Below are 14,528 nucleotides of genomic sequence, written 5' to 3'. Positions count from 1 at the left end.
GCATCTGTCCTCAGGTAAAGCTTGGCTAAAACTGAGTCATGCAACAGGACAATGATCCCACACACAGGAGCAAACCCCACAGCAAACAACACTCATCAAAGTCTAGACCTGAAACAGATTGAGGGGACCTTAAGAGAGCTGTGCATAAACAAATGTTTGCTCTTTTAAGTGAATTGAAGCAATGCTAGCGTGGGCCCAAATTTCTCCACAAAGACGTAGGAAACGGATAGCGTCATACCGAAAACAATTACTTCAAGTTATTGTTGCTGAAAGTGGTTCTACAGGACAATTAATCATGGGCTGCACTTAGCTTTTCACCCGCTGCCATTTGTGTTACGTTTTTGTTTATTAAATATGGGCACAGTGTAATTTGTCATGCGTTGTTGTTCATCTGAGGTTGTATTTTCCTCACAATACGACCAATTACGACTAGAAGATTTTCTTAATAAGTCCTGAAACTTAAAACCTCATAATCCAAAGAGGGTGTGCTTTCTCTGTAGATTGCACTGCAGAGATGCCGCGAGTCATTGCTACATCAACTGCAGTTCTTTTGCAGGACAAAGGAAACGTCTCTTGGCGGGGCGGCTTAAATGTAGCATTGCAAATTCTGCTGGTTTCATGTTCAAAAACCAATTCTTTTTCATTTTAGACAGCTTGCCAAAAACTGAGCTAGAAAATGTAGTTTGGAATAGATTGTGTGGCTTGTTAAAGGAAACCTCTGTGTGGAGTTGTAACTGTGAATATGTTGCTTCAAAGAACAAAATGACTCTGGGCAGCTGCCACTGTATACAGTGAGAGAGACATGGCTATGTGTTGAAAAGCTTTACTGGACTGATTGGATTTGATCAGCTTGGGTGGAAATGTTTGTAAGTCATGAGGTAAAAGCACTTACAGCTATGAAAGCAAATGAAGGAGGTTTATATAATGTGAACAGTTGAGTGTCCAGAGGGGACTTCAGTCTGCAAGTTGTGAGTGTTGGTGTGACAGAAAAGGAGAGTCATATCTATTCCACCAGCAGGTTGATGCAGCACCATACGTCTCCATTCCCTCTGGTGCACCATGAGCCTGATTTAGGACAGTAATCAAGGACAACAAGTCCTTCACAATCTGATAGCCACTAAAAACTCGACACAATGATGTGGCACTGAACTGTACAGTATGGGAGTCCGCTGGTTGGGAGAGGTGTGAAATATTGCAATATTTCAATATCCTGTTTGTGGTTCCCTTGAAATGCTGCTGCCAAAAGAATACCTGACGGGCTAAGGAAGATAAACTTACACAATATGCGCTGACTGATTATATGAGAGACAGAGCGGACCATTTGCTATTAATGAAGTTTAAAAAAACAGCAGCCGCCAAGTATGAATCAATCTCTCTCACTGTTGGTAGGACTTGCGCGTCACCCTGCCTGTTGCTGCTGATGCTGGAGGCGGCTGTGCATTCACACCCACATTCAACAGGCAACGGACGGTACTTGGTTCGTGGACAGTTTCGCTGCGTTTTGTTTGATTTCCTCTTGAAAAGGTTGTAGATAGGGTTTGTGGAGGAAGAGGATGAAGACATTTTAGGGGCTTGCGCGCTATGGCACATGTACGCATATATTCTCCTGCCTCTCCAGCTTTGCGCCTCTGCAGGTAGATCAAACTGCGAAACAACAGACACCTTTACTGCATTCAGGTGAAGAAAAGGAGAAGACGATGGCAGCTCCACACAACGGATCCAACGTAACCTCGAACTACACCAACCAATTTGTGCAGCCGCCGTGGCGCATCGCTCTCTGGTCGGTCGCCTACAGCTCCGTGCTGGCGGTGGCAGTGTTTGGAAACCTCATTGTCATATGGATCATTCTTGCCCACAAGCGAATGCGGACAGTGACGAACTACTTTTTGTTTAATTTGGCGTTTTCGGACGCGTCCATGGCCGCGTTCAACACTTTGATCAACTTTATCTACGCTGCCCACGGGGAGTGGTACTTTGGGGAAGCCTACTGCAAATTCCACAACTTCTTTCCGGTCACATCTATATTTGCAAGCATCTACTCAATGACTGCAATAGCTGTGGACAGGTGGGTTTAAAACATACTACAAGAATAAACAAATCCTCCCCATCTCACCCCAACTCCCCATCAGTTAATTATGGGTTAATTATAGGAGTAACTTTTTCTATTGGCACATCAGTTACGAGAAAAAAAAAGCATTCTGTGTAAGTTCAGTTAAAAACGCACACACTACGCTTAGGGAGGTTTCTGCTTTATCTCACCGTGCAGCACTTGAAAGTGATCTTTTCCATTACAGTGCAGGCTATCTTCAAAGGAAATGTGAAATACAAGGGGCTCGTGCACAGAGCATCAATGATTTTAGCTTTTCCCATTGTTGAAGTATCCTTGCCACTCAAACATTTTCATCTTAACTGCTAATAATTATTTGGACATTGTTTTCATGATTAATAAACCTGGTTATGGAGGCCTCCACCAACAGAGTTTAAAAATGAAAAGTTTAAGAAAAATAAGCTCATGGCTACTGTCTGAATCGACTATGACTCTTTTATATATTGGCTGATGAAAAACTACACTCTGTTTTGGCAAAGCTTGTGTGATTAAAGACATTTGATGTACCAAAGTGTGCCCTCATATGGAATACACATTGGTTTGAACCAATTTGAACTGCCATCACATTGAGCCTGTTGCACAGATTTATCATTACATGTCACTGCCAGCAGACTGAAGCTGTTTGCAAAGTCTGTGCTGCCGTGAATGACTGTGTGTCTGTCTGCCAACACCTTTGAAAAGATCGCCCCTTCCTCCATGTTTTTCTCACTCTAACTCTGCTGCTTTCTGTCACATGCACTCATCCTATTTGCTCTTTCATTTCACTCATTCTTTTTCTCTTTTGGTCCCTTTATCTGCTTCTCTTTGCCTGCTCCTGGTTTCCAGTTAGTTGGAGATGCAAACGCTATCAGCTCGGCTTTGATCAGTGAACCATTAATATCTTAACAGGGATTAAAGTTACGAGGGAGGCAGCCACTAGATCGAATATAAGAAAACAAAAAGGTGTATGAAGCGAAGAGCACTGTGTGTCTGCAGCTAGTGTAGTACGTCAGTCAGGGTGTGTCGTTCTCCTGCGGAAGGTGTTTTCTTCCTGCAGTGCTTCACCTTGACACCCAAATGGGACACTGCATTTTTTTGAGCCATGCTTATTTAGGCTTCTCTACGGCAACTTTGTGTTTCTGGCCTGCAGTCTCCCTTCAATTTTGTCAATTGTTTACTGAGAACGAGAACATTGGCATGACCTGCATGATGTGCTGTAGATGTAACCTCCGATCATGCTTTTCGTAACCCCGGTATAGTTCTGTCTCCGCGCTGATGTCTTGAAATGGCAGGGGCCACAGTTCATGATCATCTGTGAATTGGTCCTTCCTGCTGACTCTCAGCTGCCAAATGTGTTTCTCTAGGCACTGTACTGGAAAAAAACACAGGTCTCTGTGTGAAAGGTAACGCCATAACACCATAGTTGATGATACCCACCATTAAATGCACAAAAATAATGGAATTTTGTTTTTGTGCTCCTGGCCTTAAAACAACCAAACAAAAGTTTTTTTCTTTTTTTCATCATCAACTTTGCCACCTTTGAATAATAATGATAAGAATAAAAAAAGCTCTATGAAAGACAAATACAGCAGAAGTGCATGAAAGTTCTCCTTTAACCCTCTAAGGCCCACACTGCTGCCATTGGTCTAAATTTACTTTGGGTCTATATGTCTTGAGAAACTTGATCTGAATCGTGACTCTTAAAAGTAGATTAAGAGAATTCACCAAATGAGAAATGTGGCCTTTTTTCTATCAGTATTTGTTGTGAACCTCTTAAGTGGTAACAATTAAATCTTCTGCTAATGGATTACCAGTGGGGCATATCATCCGCAAAGAACAGCTTCAACTCACAAGAAATGTTCGCTTCAGTTCCTAACAAAAAGTTTCTCTCGGATTAAGGTCAGGACTTTGACTTGGTCGTTTCAAAACATCAGCTTTATTCTTCTTTAACCATTCTTTGGTAGAACAACTTATGTGCATAGTCTCGTGGTCTTGCTGCATGACCTACTTACTCATGCGTTTCAGTTCACAGACAGATGTCTTTATGTGAATTTCTCTCGAGAATTCACGGGTGTAATTCGGAATTCAAACCCATGAATTCAAAGAATTGTATTCCTTTATTAACTGCAATCCATCCTGGTTCACCTTGAGCATGACTCCATCAAACCATCATAACACCGCCACTGTCTTTATTTCCTTCTTTTTTGTCTTTTAACAAACATGATGCGCCTCATTTGAACCAAGAAGTTTAGTTGCGGTTCAATATCTTCAAAAAACATTTTTCCAAGTACCTTCTGGCTTTATTCTGGGATTTTCATGAATCTTCATACAAGGATCAACTTCCTTTTTCGACGCTGTTCCCCTCACCTTGCAGCCCTGCCATATGAGCCGCAGTGTTTTCCTGTTGGCTGGTTCATGAACACTTATGTGAGAAGGGTTTTCAGATGCTTTTAAGTTATTGTGAGCCCTTTTTTAACTCCCCAGATTTTTACAAGCTTTGCTCTTTGTATCATGATTGTTTGTCAGTTACTCCTAACAATAGTCTTATGGTGGATTTGTGTCCAGGGTTTGTAGAAATTGTCTTAGTAATTAAAAGAGAGAGTTGTATGAGCAAATGCTGTATTATGGATTTTTACACTACAGCTATTTGTCAGTGCATTTTCCGTTACTCCAGAATGGCTGTGTTGCAACATGGACTGCCTTAAATGGACCCAACTGATTAAAAAATGACACAGTCTATTAGTCAACAATGTAGCATTCTCTCTGACAGAAATATGTTTTTTTTATTTTTTAGTCTTTTTTAGATGCCCAAATAAACTGCTCCCAATCAGAAACCTTCCACTATCGTCCAAACTAAGAGCGCTGTGGTCACTGTGTGGCTGTTAAGGCAATTGACCTTTTCACACATACCTTTCAAGCCCAGACTGATGTGCCTTTATTGCGTATTGGTGTCCTGTGAAAGTACACAGGATCTGGGAGTCGATCTGCAAAATGGGCTCACTTCACTGTGTGCCTATATAGATCAAGTCAGCATGTATAAGCACATACAATGTGGGGCTGAGCTACTTCTATCTGGCAATAAGGTATAACTGATGCGATAAGGGTTTTAACATAAGATGATTTCAGATTACAGAAAACATCATGGCTTGCATTAAAATTGGCCCTGTTACAACATATCAGATTCCTGGATTAGTGGATGCAGAGTTCCGCCTCCAGGGCTGAACACACAAAACCTGCTAACAAAAAACAGATGCCCTATTAACATACTTTACTTTACAAGTCCTGCTGGATGACACAAATTGTTTTTTATCAACACAAATATTTTTCTGCTGTGCAAGCATTTCACATTTTTCCATGAGACTGGACAGGATCATTAGTTTCGTTAACTGTTAATGAAGTGTATTATTTGTGTCACTGGGAAGTGGGGGTGGCTTAAAGGGGAACTCCGGGGCATTTGAAGCGCGTTTCCATTGCTAGAGGTTGTCAAATACTGATAGTAGGACACAGAGAGGTGCAAATCTGCGCTCTCTGTGTGGAGATCGCGCTGTTCGCACAGCGTGTCATGCGAGGCTAATACGTGGTGGCTAAGGGGCAACTGCTAACCCTTCCACGTAAAACAACAACTTGCACACAGCAGAAACGTCACACCACTTTATAAACCATCCGACAATAAAATCACAAGCCTTACCATCAAAACCAAATGCATGGTTCTTACATTACTGGCATGGGGACGTTACAAAACAACTTTATAAACAGCATGTAACGCACCGGCTGGTTGTAGGCTCGCGCATGTGAAAGCCCAAAAGAGTCGATGGACGATAATCCCATATACAAAACAATTATTTTCTCTAGAAAAACTGCGTTCAAGTATTTAAAACATTACAACAATACATGCCCAGTAATATTGTTGTAATGTTTTAAATACTTGGTATGTGTAAACAGCACCTGAGATGACAGGACAAAATCCATTCTCTACCACATCAGCAAGAATGAATTAGCAACTTAGAGCCTCTGTAATCAGCCATTTAAAATCATGTAGCCTTTCGAATTGGGTTTATGTGACAAGTAATCTCCCACCAGTTTGCAGTGTTTCACTGTGTGCTTCAGACAGAATTTCATTCACGGGGTTCTAAAACGAATCCTCCATCAATTTCCATGAAAATCACAAGTCAACTATCTAAGTGGATTTCTGCAGGCAGCCTCGCTGAAAATTATGTGGAATTTTAATGCAGAAAATATCTGTGAATCGTCAGTTCAATCATGTGAAACATCCTCTGATGTAGGCTAGTCTCAGGTTGGAGAATTTCTACAGTCACATTTAGAAGCTTGAAAAAAATTCTTTAAAAGAAATGATTTACCATGCAGCACAAAAATCTTGTTCACTGCAGTGCCCAAACTGCACTCAGATTTAAGCCTTAAACTTTAGGACTCATCAGTCTCCTTGTTTAATCTGTGAGTGTAATTTATAAAGGCAAAGATTAAATCAGTTAACTGAATTAATTAATCGGATAGTAATTAAAAATTCTGTTAGTGCTGTCACCATAAAAGTATTTTTAAATCTGCCAATTTCTTTCCTGTAGATACATGGCGATTATCCACCCTCTGAAGCCTCGTCTATCAGCAAAGGCCACAATGGGGATTATTGTCTGTATCTGGAGCTTGGCTGTGGTTCTAGCTTTTCCTCTCTGCTACTTCTCCACCACCCAAGCTCTTCTCCGCAGGACCATCTGCTACGTGGCCTGGCCCCGCATGGCAGATGACTCCTTCATGTAAGAAATATATCATTCTCTTTACAAAACTTTAATGTGTTTGGTCATTTCCTCTTGTGGTATAGTTTTTATTGATGGAATATGCAGTTCATTTTAACCAGTCACTCCATAAGGAGAAGCCTTATGTGAAATTTCACAAAGTTTCGTGAAATGACCAAAATCATTTTACAGCCTAATCCTTTACCATTATTCTACGTTCCTCTTAGGTATCATATCATAGTTACAATCCTGGTCTATGTGTTGCCTTTGGTGGTTATGGGCATCACTTACACCATCGTGGGGGTGACCCTGTGGGGAGGTGAGATTCCCGGAGACTCATCAGATAACTACCACGGACAGCTCCGGGCTAAAAGGAAGGTAAGGGCGTTCGTTTAAGAATAGATACACAGTATGACAGAAGGATGTCTAAATTGAAGCAGGATGCTTGAACGCTAAAATATTGTAAACTGGGAATCATTAGCAATTTTCTACCATCAAAACGTTTACGGCTCCAGGCGATTATTATCTTGCTTCTCTTTTTTAAAAAAAAAATAAAAAATCTGAGGTGGAACATGATAGGAGCATTTTGAGGGAATGCTGTTTGACATGTATTGGTCTTTAAAAAGAGAGCTCTTTGTGGTTCAGCCGAGAGAGTTTAAGTAACACAATGATGCAGCTCTCTGTTGTTGAACATGTCTTTGGGATTTAAGTTTCTGTGTCTGCTAATGGAATTTCTGTGTCTCGAAACATTTATATTCTAATGCATGGGAATCCCAGAACACCATCAAATTAAGTTCATTGTTCATTGGCCTATTGTGTTTACTCTGTGTTCCATGAAAATCTGTTAAGTCTATCACGTTTATAAGCAAGGCACGGCATCATTGGTGGTGATGAAATCAATTTAACAAAGATACTTTCCAACAATGAAATTATAACAACTCCTTTTATTGTTTGGCATTGTTTAATTCTCTGATACAAGCCTTGCGTTATTCAATATGTTTAGATTAGCGCCATGTAAGCATTGTGTTCAGTTTTAATAAGAGAAGCTAATATTTCAGTTTTGAAATGGTTCTATAGCGATAGTGTAAAAGCAGAAGGACTGCACAGAAGCCATAGATATAATTTTCATCACTTCATCAAGTACATTCTTTGCTTTAATATGCATATTGCATTCATCAAGAATAATGCCGCCCACGTGTGTGAGTGTAGTAGGTGTAGGTCAGTCAACATTTCAGGGGAGAAAACCGTGATGCAACACAACACAACCTTTGTGATTGTCACTTGTGGTCAATGCAACTGGACTGGCACAAGCTCTGAAAACCAACAGTGTCTTCAGGGTTTACGAGTTTGTCTGCACTTCGATAGACACATCTGGAACTATGGCCTTTATCCTCAGGAGTCAGCATCTCATTACAGAAATGTCCTTACAATGGAACTGTTTACCTCCAGTACAAAGAAAGAGTAGGTATGAGAAAAAACACTTTTCAATCAATCATTGAAACTACTACTATCTATACAAAAATATAGCTAGTACAAGACAGTAAGACAGTTTTCTTCTCTTTTTTAGAAGATTTGGTCAAGTTTGCATTTATATTACTCCAGCCTTGACCGGCAGAAGCTTTAAGATTTCTATTAGACTTCTCTGCTGCCCTGTTGACTTCAACATCACAATATTCCATGTATAACTTTCTGGGTGGTGGAAAATGTGTCCAAGCAGCCTGTAGGTCATTTTCTTTTGTTACAATAAATATACTCAGGATCTGTATCGTAGAAATTAGATCTTGCCACCTCAATAAATTAACGTGGGCATAAACACCAAATAATATTTTTCCTGTCTGGTGCACATAGGATAGACAAAATCCTTATTTATTGAGCAGGGATCTCGTCGGTGCCAAGTTCACTCTGTTGCATGACTATGAGTCCAAACATACAGCAGAGGCATAAACATCTAACCTCAGTGACACGAAGAACATGATATTCTGCAACTGCTGCTTTTTATAGCAATATGTAAGAAGTTATATAAATGAATTCATTCATTGTACTGACATTGAAAGGATCCCTACTTTACTTTAGTACTTTACTTTGTACTGATAATGGCTGCACGGTGCTGCATTGCATCATCGCCATCACTTTTTTTTAATGCAGGGAGGTCGAGTGAGACCGGGTACAATAAGAACACATTATACTAAAAGCACAATAACAAAAGCATAATAACAGAAAATAAACTCAGAAGGCTTCAAAAAGCACTGAGTAAATCCAAAGCATAAACATGATAATGATTTGTTCGACTCCAAGACTATTTAAATCAAACATCTGTATTTAGTCTTTCAAAAGCAATTAAAAATGCTTAAATTGTAGAACAATATCCAATTTTAAAAGTTTATTTTAAGTGTTTAAGTGTTGCGTATCAGCATGCTGATTCTCAGCTTTGGATCAATAGATGATGCTAAATAAAGAGATTTAAATCAAACCATTGAGTTGCCAGCACCGATAAGGATAAGGGAGAGGAAAATACTGGAGAAGAAACAGGTTTAGTTCACAGGTCAGAGTTGACATGAAATCCATTCCTTTCTAAGTGGGTTAGTGCTCCACGTGGACACCAATACCTGCTCATTCTAGCAATCAATTACAGAATTAATAGATGCAAAGTTGGAATTACTTTCTAATGCCTTCATGTGTTTTTACCTCCTCTAAGCTCAGTATTGGTTTCACAACAGCAAATGGTTCTCCGGAGAGTTCCCGCTGGGAGGCTGTGCAGATCAATAAGTGAAAGGGAATACTTGTCCATCTAAAAGTATGGGCTGTGGTTTGTGAATTGATTTTATGTCCATTTTCTCTCAGACGTTTATTCCAGACAGACTAGATTTTGTTGTATTTTAGTGTTGATTTGAATTGCATTTGTTGTCTTCATGAAAACGTCTGAGCATTATTCAACGATGAAGCACATTCATCCTCTAGCCTCTGTCTTGTTCGGATTGCTGGTTTGCAGAATATGTTGTCCTCTTCTGTGCCGGTGAATGTCATGCGGGTTGAGAGTTTAGTGCTCACAGGGTCTGAGCAGAATAGGTTACCGAAATGAGAGAACAGCCTGAGGCAACACTGTCAAGCATCAGAAAACAAGCTGGCTCTGAATCTAAGGTTTTAACTGTATTCCAGACTTGTGGAAAAACATTCAAAATAAATAAAATTATCCAGCTCTGTAAGCTGAATAACAAAAAAAAACAGCTATTTTGATGAATGTGAGAGAAAATCATATATTTTGAGTAAGGGATACTCTTAGCACCGTCTGAGGTTTCAAATTATTCCGTTGATGTCTGCTTTGCCAATTAACACGGTCCTCTTTCTCTATTTTGTCATTTATCGCACGTTTGTGTCTCATTTAGCAGAGTGGAATACAAAATGTGCACAGAAGAGCATCAATCAAACTCTATATTTCAAAGCTCATTTGAAATAATACTCAACATGGAATTGACGTTTAATCGTTTATAACTGTTCGTGGTATTAATGGACAAAACCATGGCTCATTAGCGATCCCAGTTCAACACTACTCGTTAATTCTCAGCAGAATATAGATGGAGTGTTCACAGTGGAGAAACTAGCTCAATTATGTCAGTATTCATTCTACAACTGCTCAGTTTGCTACCGATGACCATAATTTCCTCGGCTCACCGCATAATGGACACAGATTTCCTTATCGCAGCATCACGGAGAATCCTTAAAAGATATTATTTTGCTTCAAGTGCAATTAGGAGTAGCCATAGGCTACGGTCTCTTTAATAGGACTGTGTATACTAACCTTTTTATTAATAACGCCATTTTTCTCAAACAAAGTATTTAATCAGACAATACCTTTCATACTGACATCTGCCACCATTTGTGTCTCCTGTAAAGCTTATCCAGCGTGGATTTCTCCTGCTCCTTTCTCCTAGTGGAACCAACTCCCCCTTCCACTCTGTGTTTGTGAGCAACAAGCTGAGCTGCACTTCCTTACAATCTGTTCTCATTATTATCAACTTAGTGATTTTTTTTTTTTTTAGACAAAAGCAACCAGCCCTACATGTAGCAACCTGTAGGAAAAAGTGTGACTAAATTACTAAATGAGTGTTATGTCACTAAGCAGCTGTGGATTTCCAAACATGAAAGGCTTTTTATTTTCATTGTTTACATTTTTGTTATTGCACAGCCCCATAGTACTGGTGGTTGGCCTCGTTAGTATAGACTCTTTTACAGATTTGAATCTAGCTTTTAATTGACATGTAAATATATTCTTTAAAAAGCATCGGTTATTTGTTGTTACTCTTGTAGTTGGCATATGTGTAATTTGCACAGCTGTGCTATGTTGAACAGGAAAGGAAAACTTCTCTTTTGTGACCAACATAGAAGTGCTTGTGACATCATACTTCATACACAAGGCGCTGAGTTCAAATTAAAACTGGTAAAGATAAAATGCCAGCATTCTGGTTGGAAATCCTGATATAAATTTTTGTTCATATCGCCCTGTCCACTGTTTGATTTTAGTCCTTTTAGTGATTTATTGATTTAAAAGTATGGGTCTCAATAATCAACGCTGCCCCCACAGTGTTTTTATATCATAATGTAAGGAGATTAATTGCATATATATATATATATATATATTGATATAACTAAAAATGTTTGACATCAAGAAATGAATCTGAAAGCCTAAACACATCTGATTCATTCTTTTTCCAATTATTTATACTCCAATAGTATAATTTTGAGACTAATAAAGTATTATCTGGTTAATTTAATATCAATTCAATTGATTTAAAATAAATTCTGTTCATTTCAATTCAATACTTATTTGAGTCTAATTGTCTGGATGGAGGTTACCTGAATATGCCGTATTATGAGAGTAATTTTCTTTTTCTTTTTTTTAACTTTAATTTGATAGCGACTTGAGTAAAACAACCTATCAAATAGTCCACTGGAATAGATGCTATGGTGTTTAAAAAGTTTACAAAGAATTGATATCCCAAATAATCATCAGCCAATATCCACAGTTTTACTCTGCATCATTTCCCAAACACTGAAAATCAAGTATGATGATATTATAGATTTAACGACAGCCTCCTCGTTGCCATACTTTGGTAGTTTAATGATGGAAAGGTTTTGATATACATTCATGGCAAGCGTCCGTATTATGGACAATAATGTAATCACTGCTAGTCTCCTGTTGTGAGACAGGAATGATGATGAAACACTTGACGTGACAGGTAGACAACGTATTTTTAGCTTCAAACGGATCATATCTTGAAGAACAGTAAAATCCAAACATTTCCACAGCTGAAATAGAACTCAGAACGCAATCTGAAGATAGATGATTTAAAATTAGTTAATAAACTGTGGCTTTATGTGTCACAGCCCACTCGTTTTAAGTGCTGGAAAGTACACACATCCATTTTGCCGTTACAGTCTGTCCTCCACGGTGGGGATTATTTACGATTAGTGTCTGCTGTTGTGCCACACAGTGTGCACATATCTGTCACTGTGGAAACCCTCATATGGGGCCTGCTGCAGCATGTAATAAACTCAGAGGAAGAACTTCAAAGATAAGGTGTTTCCTTTCACCTGTCCAAAAATCAAAGGCTACATCTTGTTCTGACATGCTGAGTTCACTATATGGATCTCAATGTGAAGTGAATAACTGGCTATAGAAATATTTTTTGCGGCTTATAGAAACATGAAAGAGACTTTTTTTTTCTTTCAGGAACATATAAAGCTAGGTTCTAAGAACCATTGTGTTTGGTTTGACAACACGCTTGGATTTGAGCTCTTCTTTCATCATCTTGAAAGCTATATAGATTATTTTCACTCTTTAGAGGGTCGCAGGAGGCTTTAGCCTGTCCGTGCTGCGATTGTTGCGGGCAGACGCAGTGCGAACCACTGCACTGTGGTGCCAGCCCTGTTTCAAAAATATGATCTAGTACTTTGTCTTTCACACTCATATCTCAACTGTTGCAACTGCCTTTACACATACCTCAATCAAAGGTCCACTAATCATCTCCAGATTAAACAAAACTTGGTTTACCGGGCTAGTCAGAGACCACATCTCATGTGTTCTTGCTTTCTACCTTCCTCGAGCTCTGAGAATGTTTTTTAAATTCCTGTTGTTGATACGGCCTCTCAATTTGCTATGTCTCTTTGTTTCAAATGAGCTTGTCGGTAGACTGAGGGACTTTCAATCTTTTCAAGAGGCACAGCTAAAAACCAGAGGTGATAGAAAGAAGCAAACGAAAGAGCAAATGAGGTCACCCCTTTGTGATTAAACTTTTCTATTTTAGAGATTTGTTTTTGCTGAGTAAATTAGTGGAGTAGCCTTCTGAAGCTCAGTAGTACACAGTCAAAGCAGTACTTCGGTATAAATGATAATATTAGTGACAAGGAGGTGTGTTTTTCAACTTCACCTTTTTCTCAAAGATTAAGTTATCATCTTTGATCACAAAATAAATGATGATGTTAGGTGTAAAGTTTTTTCATATCATCTTTTAAGGGATTTCAATGTCATTCTGGAGTTCTTATATCCAATAATTTATATATTTATATACTCAAAATGTTAAACTCATGCACTCTAAAAACAAGTTCATCCTGTCACACCCATGGACTCACGTTTTTAGTTTCATGTTTTAGTTTCCCTGCACTCTGTTTATCAGTTTCACTCACTTCACCTGTGTTTTTTTTCCCTCAGCTGCACTCACTCTCCAATCACTCTTACTCCCTATTTAGTTTCCAGTCTCCCCTTTCAGTTTGCCGGATCTTTGTTTGCCATCCTATGCCAAGATTCTTGTTATCCATGTTCCACGTCGATATTGCCAAGATAAATATTTATTTATGCCATGTTGAGTCCTTTGTTTATTTTGCCAGGTTTTGTGTTTTGAATCCGGCTTTGCCGCGCCTTTTGTTTGCACTTTGTTTTTTTTGTTAATAAATCAACCGTTATTTTTTGAAAAGAGTCCGCATCCGAGTCCTTCCCTACACCACAACCTGACACATCCATCAAAATGCTTGAGCTGCTAAAACTAGTTTTCCCTGTTATTTGAAAGGAAATTATAGGTATTGTGTATTCAACAGTCACAATTATGAACACACATTTTTCAAGTTGACCAAAATGACATTTTTTAATTGACTTAAAGTTTTTGTCTATATAGTCTTAAAAAATGTATTCATTCAATGATAAAATCTTTGCAAATAATTTTTTTTCCTTGTGAACTGAAAGTCCATATTCATGGACAATATACTGAGATGAAAATTTCAACTGACTCACAAATTCTGAACAAATGAAATTACCTTTTATAATTTCAGCCTCAGTATCAAAACTACCTGTCTGCTGTCTGCATTTTGCAGTTTTTTGGGATGATGGTGTTTCTTCCAAATGCATTTGGAATGTATATTGACAGATTTCAACACATTGGGTGTATTTCCATATCATTAACTGACAGTCTTTCTAACCCAACCTCAATGTTTCCATAAACCAAACCAAACTAGTTTGATTCCAATACATTACCAAACACTGAGTGAAAATAATGGCGTTTTATCATAACATGGCAGAGTACACCATAGTTTGACTTATCGCGGCTCTTCAGTGCCTCATTTTCCATCACGCAGATGATCCCTCACTTTGAGAACGATCAGCTAATTATCAGCACAGTGTGTGTCTGCCACGACACAAAGAAGAC

General features: G+C 38.8%; 1 protein-coding gene across 1 annotated transcript in view; it reads left to right on the top strand.

Moving 5' to 3' along the window:
* The first annotated feature begins 1,452 nt into the window (after positions 1–1,452).
* tacr3a (tachykinin receptor 3a) overlaps positions 1,453–14,528 on the top strand; it is a 34,536-nt gene continuing 21,460 nt past the window's right edge. The window contains exons 1-3 of the mRNA XM_075462963.1: positions 1,453–2,065; positions 6,667–6,855; positions 7,062–7,212. Of these exons, the coding sequence (XP_075319078.1) occupies positions 1,698–2,065; positions 6,667–6,855; positions 7,062–7,212 (708 nt within the window). The 5' untranslated portion in view covers positions 1,453–1,697. The remainder of the gene's footprint in view (positions 2,066–6,666; positions 6,856–7,061; positions 7,213–14,528) is intronic.

This window comes from Odontesthes bonariensis, chromosome 4 (genome assembly GCF_027942865.1).
Source record: "Odontesthes bonariensis isolate fOdoBon6 chromosome 4, fOdoBon6.hap1, whole genome shotgun sequence".
NCBI lineage: Eukaryota > Metazoa > Chordata > Actinopteri > Atheriniformes > Atherinopsidae > Odontesthes > Odontesthes bonariensis.
This window is presented reverse-complemented; position numbering and strand designations above follow the sequence as displayed.